At 34.2% G+C, this 19,732-nt stretch overlaps 1 protein-coding gene across 1 annotated transcript in view; it reads left to right on the top strand.

The window, feature by feature from the left end:
* Positions 1 to 2,706: 2,706 nt before the first annotated feature.
* The window catches only part of LOC111502647 (EGFR adapter protein), a 29,156-nt gene continuing 12,130 nt past the window's right edge, over positions 2,707 to 19,732 (top strand). The window contains exons 1-2 of the mRNA XM_074181928.1: positions 2,707 to 2,727; positions 8,884 to 9,015. Coding sequence (XP_074038029.1) covers positions 8,923 to 9,015 — 93 coding nt within the window. The 5' untranslated portion in view covers positions 2,707 to 2,727; positions 8,884 to 8,922. The remainder of the gene's footprint in view (positions 2,728 to 8,883; positions 9,016 to 19,732) is intronic.

Here is a 19,732-nt window from a genome sequence, read left to right as displayed (position 1 = left end):
ATAAAACAAGACAATACACGATGATAGAATGTAACCTATTATACCTACAGAAATTTGTACGCTTCATAGCCGACGTCACGAACTGATAGAGCCTTGTGATGTAACAAAGAATTGTTAACTATTTGAATTTTGGCATTTTGTATGGCTTTCTGAATTTGGCATATTAGGAAAATATCTCATGAAAGCAATGTTGAAAGGGTTATTTGTGCCCATGAGAAAACATTTATGAAGCCTATTCAGCAGGAGAAGTTTCACTCAGTGAAAATACTCAAAAAAATAGAAGCATTTTCTGTGTGAGAGAAAATATTCACTATGTTAGATGCACTCAGGATATTTTCAAATCGAACAGCAGATGAACAAAGTTGAACATTATGATGAAAAATAAGTAAATACTCAAATATTATCGTTGTGATACTTGCCTCAAAAAAAAACTAGAAAAATTCAGCCAGATGAGTCACAGCTCAATGAGAAAACACCTATTTGTGGACAAGAAAATTTTCACATAAATGTTTATTTCCCTATTTTAGATATTTTGAGAGTGCAATTAGGCTGGCGTTAAAGTGCATATGAAAAGGTTAACAAAAATCTCAATTTCTTCGACAATTTATCCGAAATAGACACAAACGAATTGAAAAACATTGTCAATAAACTAGTCGATATGTACCCTGACGATCAGGAAGAGACATTAGGGAAAGGATGTATTTATTTACATTATCAACTCAAAGATTCTTCAGCAAATGCGGAAGATGTAGACTCTACAAAAAATATATGTAATTTATTACATTCACGGAATCTTCGAGATGTTTACCCAAATGTAGACATTGCTCCACGTATTTCTTTGAGTATTCCGGCTACAAATGATTCAGGAAAAAGATCTTTCTTCACTTTGAAAAGAGTAAAATCTTATTTACGTGCAAGAATGGGTCAAGATAGACTTAATACACTTGCATTACTACTTATTGAAGCTCAACTAGTCTAGTCTTTGCGCGGACCAAAGCCAGAAAAAAAAACTCCTGAATTGATTAATATAAAAAAATATTTAATCATTTGTCTAATATTTATTACTGATGTATTTGTTATGTCTATTAGTTATGATCAAAAATTATATTCTAACGAAATGGAGTTATTATGAATTTGAAATAATAATATTGAATCAAAATTAATAAAATTAGGGGCGGCGCGATAAACAGGGCCTAGGGCGGCATCAAGCCTAAATCCGCCAATGTTAATATAATACTGTATATATAACTTAACTGTATATATAACTCAAACTTTTTGGATAATATTCAAATAAGTTAGTGTATTTGTATTTCTCCGTTTATTTTGTCAACAGTATTTCAAGGAAATTTCGGATGGGTTACTATATTTGAACCATTCTCATAAACTCCGAACTTCAACTAGAAAATTTTGAACGTTTTTTTTTTTGTTCTGAAGTATGAGTATATGTCCGGAATTTCACTCAAAAGTGCCATGTGACACAGACGATAACCAAAAAAATGTTCGATTTTATGAAGATTGTTTGAATGAGATTTTATTATGGCTACATGATTACGGATCTTTGAACTCGTCCTATTATTGTTCAAGCAGAAATATTTGATGTTAGAAGTGTGTTCAAAAATTCTTTGAAACCCCACCAAATGAATATCTTATCAAGTACCAAAGTAACTTCGGAAGCAATGAAGTCACATGAATTATATATGTTCAAACTAACTGAACTGACAGCAAAAATTCAATGAACTAATCCTAAAAGAATGACCAAAGCATGACCAACGTTTCATCGAAAAAAATTAATAGCTTGTAGGGTGACAAGAAACACGAGCCGGTGTTGCTTTGATAAAATTTAAAAGTAACCAATATCGAAATTATCAAATTTTGCAACAAGTTAGGTACTGATGAGGTTACACACTTAAAACATAAACATCAGATTGAGTTTTGTGGGTTATGCTAGTAGATTTTTTGTTGGTAAAAGTAATATGTTTCATATCGATTCAATTATCGATAACAAAAAAGATATATGAAATGTATCTACCTGTTTTCATTAGCCTTGGCTATCTGGTCCGATCATTGAAAGGATATGGATTCCTTCACACCCTTGACCAGATTTGAGACTCTAGGGTATTTTTTAAAAATGGTAACACAACAGAACATGGTGCAATCTCTCGTACAATTTTAATCATACTACATAGGGCACCTCTTTCAGTTTACAAATGATCGCCACTGCTACTGATGTCACTAATGTCCTATGATATCGTAAAACTGACATTCTGAAGTTTCAGGAATATTCATTTTCAAATAGATTTGAATTACTCGTATGTGCAAAAGTCCTTTCAAGTTATTGTTTAAGTGCTGAAAACGACCATACTTCTATATCTGCATGACATTCAAAAATTAAATTTCTTAAGATAACAGTATACTAGCTAATTTTTGATTTCCGTGGATATCTCTAGATGAACTTTCATTTATACTAGTTCATTATGAAATTAAATCATAATTTGTTGTAGAAGTTTTTACCATGATTTTATCAGGTGATAATGGCTTAAACTCAAACACTTGCTAATCTTTTGAAAGCAATTTATTTTCATAACCCATCGATTCCTATTCGCTTCAAATATAATCTCCCCGTCTATATATTGTGCAAATGTCGCAATATATCATTTTTCAAATAGCTGCAGTTACCGTTCTTCTGTTTGCTTTCAGCTATGGTTGAGTGAAGTGGGTATCAGAGATGTGAGTTGTTGACATTTCCAATGTAACTAACATTATTTACTTTCCTAGGTAAGTTAGTTTTGTGGCATTCTCGATGAGTCCATCAGATAGCGTACATTCTTCGGCGTGATCAAGAATTTAAATTGTATATGTCCATAGAAACTAATTAATTCTGATGAATGTATGAAACTAATGTATTTATATACTAGAATTCAACTTTTCCATGATAATAATTTTAGTAATATATCCCACAAGGAATTTTACAATAATAATATCATACAGGGCTATTCAGAGTTTTTTACATAGTGGAATCTGGAAATGCCTGAAGGGAAACAACTACTTTCCTAGATAATATACTATTATAATAATAATTATTAAACTGTATTTTCGCCAATTGGGTACAATATGGTACATATGGTAAGTCAATTAAAACAAAAAGTATACAATTACACTAATTAGACTCATCAGGAAAAGAACAAAAAACTATATTAAATTATCGTTCAGGTATTTCTGTCGACTATAGTAACACTCATCAAATAAAAATATTTAACACGGTTACAGAACATATTTTCAGATTTCAAAGATTCAATTGAGGTTGGCAGTTTATTATACAGGACGATTCCATTATGGAAGGGTCATTTTTGAAATTATTTGTCCTGTGGGGGTATTCTCTATCAATCGTCATGACGAGAATAAAAATTGTGAAAGGATCCATTAGTTGTGAAAGTAGTAAGATTTTTCCTGATGAAAACTACACACTTGAAAATATACAGTGCTGGGATGGACAACAGTTTCATTCTTATCAATACTGGTTGACAACTTTCACGATATTTCATGTCAAAAATCATTATCAGACTATGAACACCCTGTTGAGATCCGAACTGCACCCCCAAGATATAATATTCAGGAAAATATGTGGGAAAGCCATTGCATAATAGATGCTCATCAGACTTTACTGATCTACATAGTTTTTCATTAGATCTGTTGCAAAGAATGCTTTATTAAGTTTATTCCAGACACCATCAATAGAGAGTTTCAATTCAAGGATTCACCATAATTGTTCCCAAGAATTTTATTTCATGTAACATATCTATTTCAACAATTGAGAATACCACATCTTGAAAATTAGTTTTTCTGTTAAGAAATGTCATTGTCACTGATTTTGAGGTGTTCAAGACTATGCGATTGCGTTCACACTAAGAAAAAAATTCATTGATAATTCTACTACTTTTGGCTACCACGTCATCCATAGTGTGTCCAGTTACTGTAACAGTGGCATCGTCTGCATACATTGTAATGTGACAGTTGCTCACATATTCAGGCAAATCATTATGAACATAATAATGATCCTGAAATTGAGCCCTGAGGAACGCCCAGTTTGACGGCATACCACAACACATATTTATACAAGTTTCCTTTTCAAGAAAAGTTCTGCAAATGCTTCTTGTACATAAAATAAATTCCTAAATCGGATCTGTAGATGATCACTCAATTGATTTCAGCAAGGACCTACTGCAGAAGGAAATGTATGTCCGATATATTTGAAGTTCCGTTATGACAGTGTCCAGGGAGGCATGCATCTCTCCCAACTATCTACACAGAATGTTCTGATAGATGCCTGCCGGAAGACAACTACTTTCCCTGCTAATACCACGCTGGATAACAGAGGTTAGTCTCGAAGATGCTGAAATAATTCGAGTAGATCACCTATAGACCGGTTTCAAGGTATTAGGTACATCTCATCAGTGCAGAAAAGACCTGACCGAAACCGCAAATTACCTGGAACTCGTGAATAAAGCCACGTGGAAGCGTGGAAGAAACATACCATGTACCAATATTCAAACAAAGATAAAAATGTGTCTGAAGACTGTATCGAGAAGAGATATATACGTTTGAGAAACTGAACATTTCAAAATAAAATCTCGAAATATTCATCTCTCCCAACTACATATACAGTATGTTCTGATACTTACCCAGCTGATAGAACGATGGATATTGAATTATATCCGACAGACATTTATGCAAGATAGGTATGTCAGAGAGGTTAGTTAAATTCTGTTATAATTTTGGTACCTGGTTGAAACTGTTATAGTATTTCCAATACTAATTGGAACAGCACAGAGAAGGAATTCCCGCCTCAACATAGGCGTCGGCATATTATTTTTCAGTGGTAGTTTTTCAGTTACTTATTCTTACTATCATAGCAATTGACCACCCCATGAAAAAGTTATCTCAACTGAATTTTTCCACCATGGGTACTTATGAAAAACTTCGAAATTTAAGGTAGTTGATTTCCGAGTCGAAAACTCTAAAATACAATGAAAACACGAATAATCACACCGAATTCTCATCAAACATATATTTACAAAGTAATAGAAGCCAACAAAATTGCTAGAAAAATCAAAACTTTTCTTCGCTATATTCCGATGAGGTGGAATCATCATCGGGTTGAATAACGATCGAATTTATGGAACTTTGCACATAATATTTGTTCTCTTCTTTTATAACGTGGGCCACACAGTTCTTCCACACATCACTATTACCTACTTCATTCACCATTCGCCTTATATTGTCAAGCACTACGGCATTCAAAGTCGGTGACTGATTACATTTCCGCAAGCTTTTTTTCATTGTGGCCCAAACCATTTCAATTGGATTGAACACACAATAGTATGGAGGCAAACGTAACAGAATATGACTACGTATTTCACAAATCGAATCAATAATATACTCTTTTTTGAAATCACGTTGTTTTATGGTCGCCAGTGATACCTTTTTTGTTGGAATCTTTTCGGGTATTTCCATGTCATGATTTCGCATGAAATCAACAATATCTGCTTTTTTTGTGTTACTGTTTGGTATTGTAGTTAATAACTGAAAATGATACAAAGCATTATCCATAACAATAACCGAGTCTACCCAGCCATATTTGATAGCATCATGGGTGTCAAACCAAGTTTCGTCGGAGTAGATTATATGTCTGCTGGATTCTCGGTAGTTTTTCATCGCCTAAAATATTATTGTCGGAGTTGAACAATACGTGTCCATTCCATTATGACCATCCGATTGTTCAATTTTTTATATTTGAAATCACGATACAATAAAACACCTCGTAGAGTTTCTAAAGATTTGTAATTGTAATCGGGATAGTCGAGTAATTTATACCAAATCATTTCCAAGGTTGGTACTTCATTATTTTGGTATATACCATAATATATATATATATTTATATATATATATATATATATATATATATATATATATATATATATATATATATATATATATTATATACCATGAACTTGAACATGTAAGTCCTTATTTTCAAATTCCGGATCCCTGTCGATTGACACAGATTCCTCACACGTAATGTTATCATTTGTTTCAAAAGGTCTCCAGAAAGCCATATTGATGAAAATACCCAAAAACACTAAGATTTTCACAAAAATCGGTTCAAACGATGAAATTGGAACCTTTGGTGTAAAAGTTGAAAACTTTTTCTAGAGATCAATTACCCTAACACCAAAACTGATATTTTTGCACGCGCGTTTCGCTAACAAGGTTAGCATCTTCAGGAGAAGCAAATTGATACTGAATCTAAAGACAAGGGTTAGCTGTTCATATACCTGAAGTTTTTTGGTCCGATGTGGACTTTGTTTGTTGAAAGATGATTATCCTAATTGATTTTTCGGTAATTAACTAGTGGCACCACTACCTGCAAATTAATTTGTCAACAATAGGTTAAAAAGCGGACAAAAATTGACTGTTATTTTTTTGTTTCCAAAAAAGTGAACTCTATCTTCTTCTTGCATAGATCAATTGGAAATCTAGTTATACTTTGCCAAAATAACCTTCAATGAATCGTGAAAAAATTTTCATGAGCAGGATGCTTAATATATTTGATAAAAATCCAATATTTTTTTTATTCAATCAACCTCAAAATAAAATCATTATAAAATAATTTTACTTTGTTACAATTTTAATTCTCTCCATAAGGGGCCGTTCAAGTATTACGTAAGCACTATTGGGGCGGGGTTTCTTTGCTTAGTTTGATGACATGGGGGTGATTACGTCAGCTGTGATTATTTACATTTCTACACATATGTAGATATGTACATATATGTTCGAGAAATGCATATGACAATGTTTACGTAAGGATGGGAGGGAAAGACAAGAGTTTTGCTTACTTTTGCTGACAAGGGGGATGGAGGGGAGGAGGTAAATAATCGAAATAAATATGCTTATGTAATACTTTAACGGCCCCTAAGTTCCAAACAGTTTTTTCATTATCATTTTCATGCATTATATCACATATTAGAGAAATAATGCTTCTTATTATGATTTCATAATTTTCTCTAACTCTTTATTTATAAAAAAGATATTCGATGACGTAAAATGATGTTGATGCTATCTATGTGTAATCCATAAAAAATGTTTCAAGACCTCTCTGACATAATATTCCAACAATCATTGATTGTGTACAATGACTATCTTGATACCTACCTTGATATCATCGACAGCAAATATTTTGTAATTACTTCGAGTAAATATAGCGATGAAAATAATATCCAGCACTTTTTATTCAGCTATGTATTCGAAACATTCACTAAGTTGCTTGGATCCGTGAAGAAAACTTCCGTTTTTTTACAAAATGAAGTGTTTTGTAGATAGGAGGGCTGGAAGTTTCGCCCTCGAGAAATTCTTTGAAGAGTCCAGGACATTCGAGCAATTCAAGAGCAATCTACAACATTTCAGAACATTTGAGCATGAACATGTTGAGGTATCCCTCTATCCCTAATCCATGAAGAAGGTTCACGTTTTATATCGTAACTTTTTTGTGGATCATTGTGTAGAGAAATATTGACACTATTTTAGAAATACCCTGCATACAGGGTGTTTATTAAACATGCGGCAAACATTCAAGGGATTCTTACTTGGATTATTCTAAGGATATTATGTCCTTTGATGATTTTTAATAGGTTTCGAAGATACGGAGTGGAAAAGAATTTCGACAATAACAATTCGTTACCAAAAAGTACATGTAATGTTTCTTAATCTACAAGAACTGTTGAAAATGACCCCGCTCGTATGCAAGAAACCAATCTTCACCTCATCGACTCCCGAACTCTTTCAAAAACACCAAGATCACTCATGAGACATACTATTCAAATTGAATGTCTGCAGCCGTTTGTAGTAATCAAAATGTTATTTATAGGTACCAACAGAATTGTTAGATTTTCCATTACTTGGTAGGTCCAGTGTAGTATGCTAAACTTTTATTTCGGCTACGTTAATAATTTTAAAATTACCAAATTGTTATTGTCGAAATTATTTTTCACCCCGTTTCTTCGAAACAAAGCGTCCTAACAAAAATCATCAGAGGAAAAAATATTCCAAGGAATAGTCCCTTGATTTTTTGCCACATATTTAATAAACAGCCTGAATATGTCAGAAGATTCGATCATAAAATTTCATTTCACAATATTTATAAGTTGACTTTGGTTGATTTGGTCACTTTTTCCGATACCTTGAACATTTCAACTTCAATCTGTCTTCAAAAGATGCCATACATCAGTCACTTGGATCCTGAATGTCAACCCTATCATAGTATCCTCTTTTCTCTAAACAGTTACCAATGTGATATATGTTAGACCGCCTTTGTCTCCGCCTGATCAAATTACTTTTCATACTTCTTTCGGGAGTAATTTTGCCTCCAGAATAGTCTTGAACAGTTCCCAGGTTCCCAGTTCCTCAGATTTATTTTCAGGAGAACCACCTTTCTGCATAAAAATTTGAGATACTTATTATGATTAGAAATCTTGAACAATTCCCGAAAAGTCTATCATTCGAGGTGGTGAACTATTACTTGCTATTGTTACATCATGAGGATATTTCCTAGATTTGCCCCTCCCTGGAATATGAAACCCCGAGTTCTACCCAAACATTCAAACATATATTTTATTTCAATATTGGAAGCTTTATCGGTACTCTCAGCAATCAATTTAATTGATAATTTCACTTTTCGTTTCATGGTGAATTGCGACATTCTTCATAACTCATCAAGTTGAACATAGTCATTTCTCTCTGGCTTGAAGTATTGCTCTCCGGAGACAGCATGAAATAATGCACTCTTGTCTGGAAATGCATCATAAATGACTCGTTTTTCTTTCATTCCAGGCTGAAGAACTGAACTCGATAGTAGGCAATGCTTTCAAGATGGCTTACGCGGCGCAGCTGCAAAAACAGACGAGCTTTCAAGATGTAATTGCTTCCCAAATGGATCAAACACAACCGGATAAAGTACTTTGGGTAAGCGTCTACAGACATGCCTTCAACGAGATTACGTTCAGAATTCTCCACACTTTCACCTCGGCAGTGTTTAGGGAGATTTTTTCTTATTTCGCCTCGCGTTCAATCAAACTTGGCGGATGGGGGTTGTTGATGGCTTTTTATCTCTGGTAATAAGGTTTAGCAGACGAGGCAAATCTGACAAAAAGAACTCGAAAATAAACGATTTTCAGGGTATGAAACATTTCTCATGATTTATTGGCGCTCTGGCTTGTTATTGTTTGGATACGATTGAATGATAATATTAAACTCATTTATGGTAATTCTTTATGAGTTCTACTTAGAACTATTTCGAAAAGTAAACAATGTAGAATATTTTTATAAAAAACGAAAAGTAACTGATTGAAATCGATTCATTTGAAATTTTTTCAATCCACCTTCTTTTTGGTTATATCGAAAACTGGTAAGAACCCTCAAAAGTATATAATCGGCGATTATGTTTTCATTTCCAGGATATACTCGTAGATCATCCTAGTGCCGCTAATGATACTTTTTTTCTCATTAAAAGTAATGAGGTGTATTTTCTCAAGGCAGAAATTTTGAAAGTTGTGAAAAAGTTGATAACCCTAGTCAAGCCTACATTGTGGAGCTCTTCAAAATCTTTTCAAGAGACAAGATGTGGAGTTTCCATAGCCCATCACAAAGACATCAACATACGTTTTTTTTTTTCAAGGATGAAACACAAGCACTTCAGGAAACTCCTTAAGGCGCTCTTAGAGCGGTGCCTGTGCGAAAATAGTGATTCACGTTGGATTTGAATCGCTGGACATTAAATCTGTTTGAAAAAACTTCCTCAGGAAGTTGATTCCACATAAACGCAGTTCACCAATAGAAAGAATTCTTGAACGGTGAAGTTTGAGGTGTACTGAGTTGAACCTCAAAACGATGAGCAGTCACAGTCCGTCGCGTATTTCTGATATGTACTGTTTTTGGTGGAATCAAATGTGCCAAGTCACTTGAACACTTCCCGTGAAAGTATCTATAAATAGAGACAAATCTCCAACCTTTCTTCGTTGATCCAGACTATCAGGGTTGCAAGTGACATTCGCGTCTCCAATCAAACGGATGTCTGAATGGAATCCAACAGCTTCAGGGTATGTTTGGGGGTGGACCTGCATACATGAGAAGCATCAAAAGTTGCTGGGGTGTGTACAGTTTTCTGGTTCGGAACAGTGTTCCAAGCTTTTGAGAAGCATCCTTTGCAATTTCAGCGACATGATTGTACTTAGACATATTGTTGACCGTTTTAACCCCCAACAAACTCATCGAAGCAGAAAGCGGAATTGTCTGTCCTGACATTATTATATCTAGTTCGGAGACATTTATCTTCTTGGAGAAAACCCATGTCTGGGTTTTTGTGGAATTGAATTGAACCTGGTCACTTCCACCCCAAGTCGAAATTACTTCTAGATCCTCACTAGAATATGAAGATGTGCATCCACAGCCGATGTCTTCGAACCCAAATGTAATGACGAGACAAGTATACTATCATCAGCAAAGCAGTATATTGGATTCTTGGTTTTTTCCAATGATTCGTTGATATACAATGATCTGAATCTAAAACTGAACTAAATAACCTCTTATAAAACGGTTATTGAACAATAGTATATGACTGTAGCTGTAATAACATAGGAAAGATATGACTTCATACCTATCAAATCCAAACCAGATGAAGGTTTTTAGCAGGTCCACAAAATTTGCAGAGTAACTACGCAGAAAATCCTTCAAACCATTTCTGTAAAATTTGGCTCAGTTATAAGATTTCATTTCATGAGATAATCAATTGAAAATGAAATTGCATGAATAGGCATGGGTAGTTTTCATTTCAGAACTCAAGATGTCATATCGCTGTCCTTTTGGAAATAAATACATGCTTCTCTTCATTCTTAAGAATTACTCTGTATATACTGAGCTTCAAGTTCATAGTGGGTTCTCTGGTAATAATGATAATAATAATACGTGTATTTACATTATATAATCATTATACAAAAATACTACATTCACTGTCATATGGCTGGAAAGTTCCATGGATATAGGCTCTCAAATAAAAGAGGAACAAATTGTAAAATGAAATAAAAAACACACATGTATGTATATGAGGATACACCATACATATTTCTTGTGAAAGATGATTTATATTTGAATTTGCATAAGTAAATAGCGCCAGTCTTTTCGTTATCTGAATACATAATTGATATCTAACTGGGTGCATAAACGTAGTAGCAAAGCCTACGCTTTTAAAAATGGTAAATTGAGTGAGATGCTATTTATTTGTACAGAGTGGGCCAAATTGGACCCTTTCAAAGGGAAACTCTTGTCTGAGGGTTAAATTTTATGATAAACTCAATGGTGAAAACAATATCTGTCATCGTTTCTGTGTTACAGTATGTTTTCCGAAAATGTGCATTTTCGAAAAGTTGCTGTAACTTTTTTCCTGTCAAAAATTTCTTGTTTCTATGAAAACATTTTCAAAATACTTTTTCACGTAGAATTCAATGGTGTAAAAACTAATTTTTTCAAAAATGTGGCACACTTGATGTTTTGCTAGAGTGATCTTTGAAATACAGAGCTTTTAGCCTTTTTTACGTAGACTTCGAAACGCACACTTTGATTAAGTAGGCTTTGAACGATGTGGCGATAAAACAGAATGCAAATCTTCACTGATAGCTGTCAAATTTTGAGTGAAGCAGTAAAGACGCTCTTCAATTGGTGGATTTTGTTCAATTTTCAAACGCATTCGCAATGAAATATGAGAATTATAAAAAATGAGATATGATAGTTTGTTTTATACAAACTGGAAAAAATGCAGAAGCAGCAAGCAACCTAATTAATGGTGGTCAATTTGAAAAAAAAAGGCGAAAATTATATGAATCGAATAGGGATGAAGAGTTGGAAGAAATACCTAATCGTTTTAGGACCTGTTGAAAATAATCTTTCTGTTTTATCGCCACGTTGTCCAAAGCCTACTTGATCAAAGTGTGCGTTTCAAAGTCTACATGAAAAAACCCTGAAAGCTCTGTATTTCAAAAATGACTCTAGCACACACAAGTGTGCTACATTTTGGCAAAGGTAATTTTAAGTTCTATTGAAATATGCAGGAATATCCAGGGTGTTTCTTTACAAAATTATTTTTCGTCAATAACTATTCATGTCTCATTTGAAAAAATTAGTTTTTTTCACCATCAAATTCTACGTGAAAAACTGTTTATAAATGTTTAAATAGAAACAAGAAATTTTTGACAGAAAGAAAGTTACAGCAACTTTTCGAAAACAATTATAGATATCGAAATGTTTGCATAAAAGACCCTCACACACAACCATCAGTTTTCATCTAACTAGTTTGATAACAGGAGTTTCCCTTCAAAAGTGTTCAATTTGGCCCATTCTGTACGAAATTACACAACAATCGTATTTTGATAAAAAAATAATATTTTCATCACTTCCAGAATTGGGAATTATAGAAATATTCAGTATTAAAATTGATTCATGAGAAGTCAGCCTTGAAACGAGGATAATTGTAATAAAAAAACTTACGAAAGAGGAAAATACGAATGTTCGTTATATTATCGAAATTAATGCTTGATGTCTGAGGTTTGCCAATAGTTGAATACGTTTTGAAGGAATCAAAACAATTCACAAAAGACCTAACGAAAGGACCATTATTAAAAATTGTTGTTTCTGGTGATCCTAGTTATTTCTGATGAAGCGCTATAAAAATATCAAACATTATATACCACTGGATTGTGATTTCAACGCTCTATCAATATTTGTGATTAAAATGACGGGTGCGTATTTGAAAAATAGACTGATGGTGGTCGTTTTGACACGAAACGTTCAACCAAGAGAGTTCTAGTTACATAATTATAGTACATTTCTAATAAAATAGACCCGTCTTCTTCGAAAACAGCATTTTTAGTTTTCCATGTATAACTCGAGAAGAGTGAAAGTCTTTGACCATTGTACTACTGTTCCCGACGATAGTTGACGTTTTCCCCATTCAATCATCCTCATATCTGTTACGGTTTACAATATAGCAAAGTAAATCCACCAAGAAAAAATCAATCAATTTCAATTTTAATATTCTCAATATCCCACTGCGATTGAATTTAAACACAGGCAACTTCCTGTTCCAAAGATCGCACGCACAGGCAGTCTTATTTCTACCAATCCACCATAGATAATATAATAATCAAAATAGATCTTGCAACTCCCACCATATATAATACATCAAAATAGATGTCAACTTGTTCATGGTTGAAGCGTTCATGGTTCCAGTTCAGTGCTGTCATCTTGAGAGTATTTCGTTTATCCGTCGCGTCGGGTTGGCGAACTTTGACAACAAACTAGATATATTGGTAATTTTTATGTGGAATTTTTATTGAAAATTAACGATAGGTGTAGTTGAAATATAAATTTTGAACATGATTAAAATGTATGTAAATTAATCAATGTTTATGTTTGTGAATTTCCAAGGATTCTAAATAATGGAGTGTGAATCTTTGGAAATTCACAAACATAAACATTGTGGGTGGAACCTGTTAAATGATCAAATTGATATACTCAGGTACTCAATCAAGCCAAGTATCTCTATTATTGCCTACAGGGGTGCTATATAAAGGCTAATAATGGTAATAAACCATTGTTAGTTCAATGTATAAGTTTGTAAATGTCCTTATAGGACGAAACTGCAGTAATGATAGTCACAAATAAAAGTGGTAAAAAACATAGGAAGTTTCAATTCTCTTTTCTTCATTATGATTTCCTACCACGTAGTGGCTACATCCATCAATTTATTTTTCTCGCTACATCTAGAACGGCAGCGAACATTGAACACTCGCTCGCTCTAAGCTACGTCACAATTGGTTTATAGCTACCAGTGGTGGCCGTTGTTATTTTCTTAAGGGCATGATTTACAACAATACCTTGATCCTGTTGACACCTTGAGCATTCGACTTGATATCTAAAAGTGCACTATAACCTGACTTTCATCAATTGACATGAAGGAAAACTCATTAACACCTTTTTTTCTGTCAGTAGAAAAATAATTCAAATTATCAAGATCTGGAGTCAAGTGTGTATGAGAAGATTATATGAAAAATGTATCAATGTCATCCGGATTCGTGGGATTCTCTGGAAGATCGTGTGATCTATTATTTTCGTATATGTTCATGCTTTTGAGTTGACTTTTCATCATGTCATTGCAAATAAGCTTTTTTCTCATTGTATTATGTCCAAAGTGCATCATTTTTTTATTTCGTCAATGTGATTCCGAAGTTCATTCATCAGTTTTGAAACATCCATCAGCCAAGGTTTGTTTCTTTTCACCCAGCATGATATGCTACGTTGCATATACATTTAACTTATCACCTTTCAATTCAATATTCTCTGTTTCATAAATCTGGTGGAGAGAGATAAAGGAACATTCTTGAACTAAGCTATCCACAATAATTCATTCATTTCAAATTTCTCAACTAACTTATCTATCTATAATATATGTATACTCTCAACTATATACAGTGTGTAACAACGAAAACTTAACAGAGACGTTTTTGAATATTAAAAGTGAGATTTTTAAAAAAAGATCGGACACGTCGATTTTTAATTAAAGGGGGACACCTTTCAGACTGATCAGATTTTTTGTAGTACGCACCCCCTCGGAGGGGTGCGTTCTACGACCCTTATTTAGATAGGGAAAGTAGGTCGAGTGGCACCTTGTTTTAAAGGTCTTCCGAATACCTTTACATCTCTGTTAAAAGAAAATTTTTGTAACGATTACTTTTCGAGATAATTTGAAGATTTAAAAGTATTTTTATTGAGTACAACTCTTTTTAAAATAAATCAAATTGTTTTTAAGGTACAATTTACATTCAGAACTTTCATAAAAAAAATAAATTTTTGCGTTTTATGACAACCTGTTAATACGTGTCCATTTGATTTCGTAAAAAAGTAAGAATTATTTGTTTATTACGAGGTGATTTTTTCGGAGGATGGGGTTGGTTACCACCCTTACATTTTAGGTAAATTGAGTGGCACCTCCTTATGAAGGTTGCCTTTTGACGTGGATATTTTATGCTTCTGATAAAAAAGTGAATCATACTAAAAACTCACCTACACAACGAATACAACCTGCTGATTTCCTTGAATGCTGATGACACAGAAAAGTTCAAAAAACTGTTTTAGGGTTAATAAATCCCAATTGTTTTTAAAGCACACATAAAAAAAGTAACACCTAATAAGGGTAACTCACATAGGAAATTTAGACTAAATGTTCAAAATGTGCGCCATTTTGCTTCATGCAACAATGAAGATTTTGTTCGAATTTTGCTCTTACATTATTCAACATCTCAGGAGTTATAGCTCATTCATCAATAATTCTACGACTTAATTCATCCAAATTGGCTGGCTGTGTAGCATAAACTTGAGACTTTAAATATCCCCACAAAAAGTAGTCCACTGGTGTTAAATCTGGTGATCGTGCTGGTCATTCAATAGGATGTCTTCTGCCAATCCATTGTCCATCAAAATGATTATTCAAACAATTTCGAACCTGCTGGGCATAATGGGGAGGTGCACCGTCTTGTTGAAAATGGATGAATTCATCTTGACATCTTGGATCCTGTTCAATTATTTCAACTATACGAAGTTGTATTGCCTCTTCAAGAAGTTGTAAATAAGAATCACCAGTTAAATTTCCATCAATGAAAAATGGACCTATAATATGATTGCCTAATATTCCGGCCCAGATATTCAACTTTTGGGGATGTTGGGTACGTATTTCTGCGTATTGTCTTGGGTTTTCATCCGACCAATAACGGCAATTGTGACGGTTCACGCAACCATTTAAATAAAATGAGCTTTCGTCCGAAAAACAGATGTTATAAAGCAGCTCGGGATTTTGCATTAATCTCTCACTCATGCCCTCACAAAACTCCTGTCTTCGGTCAAAATCATCCTCATTAAGTTAATGAACAAGTTTAATTTTGTAAGGATGGAATTTGTGGCTTTTAAGGATTCTCCATGCGCTCATATGACTTATTCCGGCCATTGCTGATAAACCTCTGGTACTTAACCTGGGATTGGCGATGACTTGACCAATTACTCCAATCGCATTATCGTCATTCACTACCCTTCTCTGAACATTTCTTTTCTTCTTCAAAACCGAACCAGTGCCCCCTAAATTTTGTGACCAAATCCAGAACGTGATTTCTGCTTAGGTGTTTACCAGGGTTTTGCTCGTTAAATAAAATTGATGGTCTATTAGCATTCTGGTCGTTACCAAAAAATTAAGCAATAACTGAAACCCTTTCAGCAGTAGTGTAAGGCATTTTTAAACAAATAACAATACACGACCCGTTTAAACAAAACAATCGAACGATGTACTAATGAAAACTGGAAGAGGAGGAGTGGGTATTGATTTTAAAAAAAGGATTTTATTTAACAAAAAACGGATAAGAAGAACTGCTCGAAAAAAATTTTATTTAGGCATACAAGTTACCGAGTGGTTTGTCTAATGCAATATTAACATGGCAATTTTAACCTCAATTTATCTCGAAAACTAATCGTTACAAAAATTTTCTTTTAACAAAGTTGTAAAAGTACTCGAAAGACTTTTAAAACAAAATGCCACTCGACCTACTTTCCCTATCTAAATAAGGGTCGTCGGACGCACCCCTCCGAGGGGGTGCGTACTACAAAAAAGTTGATTAGTCTGAAAGGTGTCACCCTTTAATTAGAAATCGACGTGTCTGAGTTTTTTTGAAAATCTAACTTTTCATATTCAAAAACGGCTTTGTTAAGTTTTCGTTGTTACACACTGTATACTGTTATGTGAAGAGTGAGTTAGAAGAAGTATGAATAACAGAAGGGAACCAATCCAAAAATATTTAGATGTATTTTCAAATTTTTTCGAAGTCAGTAATCTATTTATTCCGCCATGAGGAATTCTGAAATATTTATTCAGGAAAATAATTGAAAACTCAACTTTAAGTTTTCATAATTTTCGTATAGAAAATCAATTATAGTCGTTAATTGATTGACTTGTTTGTCGAAACGAAAAAATTATTATATTGTCTGTCAAGTCTTTATCTTATTCTGGATGCTGAGATTCTGTGCGATGAATTGATAAAATCAATATTCCAATAAGGAAATAGTATCCGATCAGCTCAAAAATTACCGATCTCGTGAAGATTGCGGTTTCAAAACATGTGGGAAAATTGATTCGCAATAAAATATTGAAACCTTTCATTATATTCGAAAGGCAACACGTGGAGAATATGAAATTGCTCTTGTCCGTTGGAACTGGCACTCATTCTGCAATTTGTTGAACTTTAATATTCATTAAATGTTTTATCGCCTTTGCTTGCTTTGCAAATTAACATATATTATCGCAAAATTGGTCTGAATTTCTATAAAGCTGCACATCCTGTTGACGTAATTATTAAATAATGATTGTCTCAGGAGGCTGCGGTGCCGTGAATTTTTAATTGCTCCCATTATAACATTAAGAGTTATGTTCAGATCCAGTTGTACTCGTATTAGCATATATTATGTTTTCCTTGGCCGGTAGATTATACGTTTCAATGAAATATAAGACCATTATCCCATTCCTTCGTGATTTCCACATTGATACTGTAATGTGAAGAGTGAGTTAGAAGAAGTAGGAATGACCGAAGGGGACAAGTGAAGGCGAGTTACATTCAAAAATAATAATATACAACTCGTTTCATTCAATACTTGCATATATTTTCTAATTGTTTGGAAGACATTAATCTAGTTATTTTGCCCTGAGGAATTCTGGAATATTTTTAAAGTACTAACATCCGATTTATCTGATCTAAGTTGAAAGTTTTCAGTTTATATAAATGAACTTTTTCACTTAAAATGAGAATGAACATTTTTGGAAAGAATCAAAATACAACGAAATAAATAAAACGTCCTCTGACTTCTACTTAATATTTTTATACAAAATACTGCTAGTATGAAGTATTAATTACATAATGAGACGGGCTAGCTTTCAATAATTGAAATGCAAAAAATATATGGTCCTTATTAGAATCAAATTATATTTTCAGTTTGAATCACAGGTATCTCTACTTTCAAAAACAACATATGACCTCAGTGCACTACAAATACTCTAACTACTTCAAGAATTTTTAACATAACGACTTCTGAGGGTTGTCTTTCGTAGGTGTGCGACAGCTGGTTAACGGAAAAACAGATTTTAAAACAAAAATCCCCCACAGAAACCATTCAATATACCGGATGTCCCAGAGCTTTTAGGCCAGCAGATATCGCAGTCACCTGCAGAAAAAAATTGAAAAAAAAATATGTATATCATAGAAGACCACCAGCACTTTCGTGTAGCAGAGCAAAATCCACCCCCTCGCGAGCAACCCCTGCGAAACCACCCCTAACTTTTGTTTTTCAAATGGCAACCCCATGTTGTTTGTCGTTCAACTGACAGCTCTTGTTATTTCTCAACCAACGATATATCATAATTGTTCGAGAAAATTGAATACGTTAGTGGGTACTATTAACTGGACTGATCGAATTGTTCTGCATTGTAGACACCAGAAAAAGTGGACGCTACGCAGAAAAAGAGGCGATAAAATGTTAGAACTTTTTGTGCTTCCTTTCATTCCTCTGATATCTGGATGACACATTGCCATCAGTCGTGATATTTTTGTTATATATCAAAATGCCTTTTACCTTCACTCCCAACGAATACGTTGATATGCTTTTAATTTTTGGTGAATGCCGAAAGAATAAACGTGCTGCGGAGAGGCTGTATGGGCAGCGCTTTCCTGATCGTCGACAACCAGGTCGTAATACGTTTTCGTATGTAGAAAATACCATGCGAACGGGATCATTTCCAGGAAAAACAGATCAAGTACATCCTACTCCCGTGCGAACTGAGGAAAATTGCATAAATGTGTTGGCCTACGCCGAAGCACATCCTCATATTTCGGTTCGTGCATTGGCGGTAGAGATTGGGATCAGTAAGTCATATGTGCAAAGAATTTTCAAACAGTACAAGTATCATCCCTTCAAAATTCATTTACACCAAGGACTCAGACCTATCGATTTCGAAAGACGAACGGCATTCATTGCTCACATTCAAGTTTTAGTCCATGACAATCCAAACATCCTCAATCAAATCTTGTGGAGTGACGAATCCCGCTTCCATAATAATGGTACTGTTAATCGACATAACATGCACTATTGGTCACAGGACAACCCTCACTGGATTAGAGAAACCAATTTCCAAACAATGTGGGGTGTGAACGTGTGGTGTGGTTTACATAATGGACGACTCATCGGGCCCCATTTTTTCCAAGACACTTTGACGGGCCACCGATATTTACATTTCTTGGAAAATTGTTTACCTGCCCTCCTGGAAGATATTCCACTTGAAGAACGACAACAAATGTGGTGGCAACAAGATGGTGCTCCTGCACATAACCATAATGTAGTTACTACATTCCTCAATGATACTTTTCGAGACCTTTGGATTGGAAATAGTGGACCTGTGCGATGGCCTGCACGTTCTCCAGATCTCACGCCACTGGACTTTTTCCTGTGGGGATATCTGAAACGAGTTGCCTTCGAAACACAACCAATGAATATTGACGATTTAACCCAAAAAATTTTAGAGGCTTGTCATACCGTTACTCCGGAA

Source organism: Leptinotarsa decemlineata, unplaced genomic scaffold, assembly GCF_025532065.1.
Source record: "Leptinotarsa decemlineata unplaced genomic scaffold, Ldec_3_MD MMD2_tig00026328_RagTag_RagTag, whole genome shotgun sequence".
NCBI classification, from domain to species: Eukaryota; Metazoa; Arthropoda; class Insecta; order Coleoptera; family Chrysomelidae; genus Leptinotarsa; species Leptinotarsa decemlineata.
The sequence above is the reverse complement of the archived record's forward strand: the minus strand, read 5'-3'. Positions and strand labels throughout refer to the sequence as shown.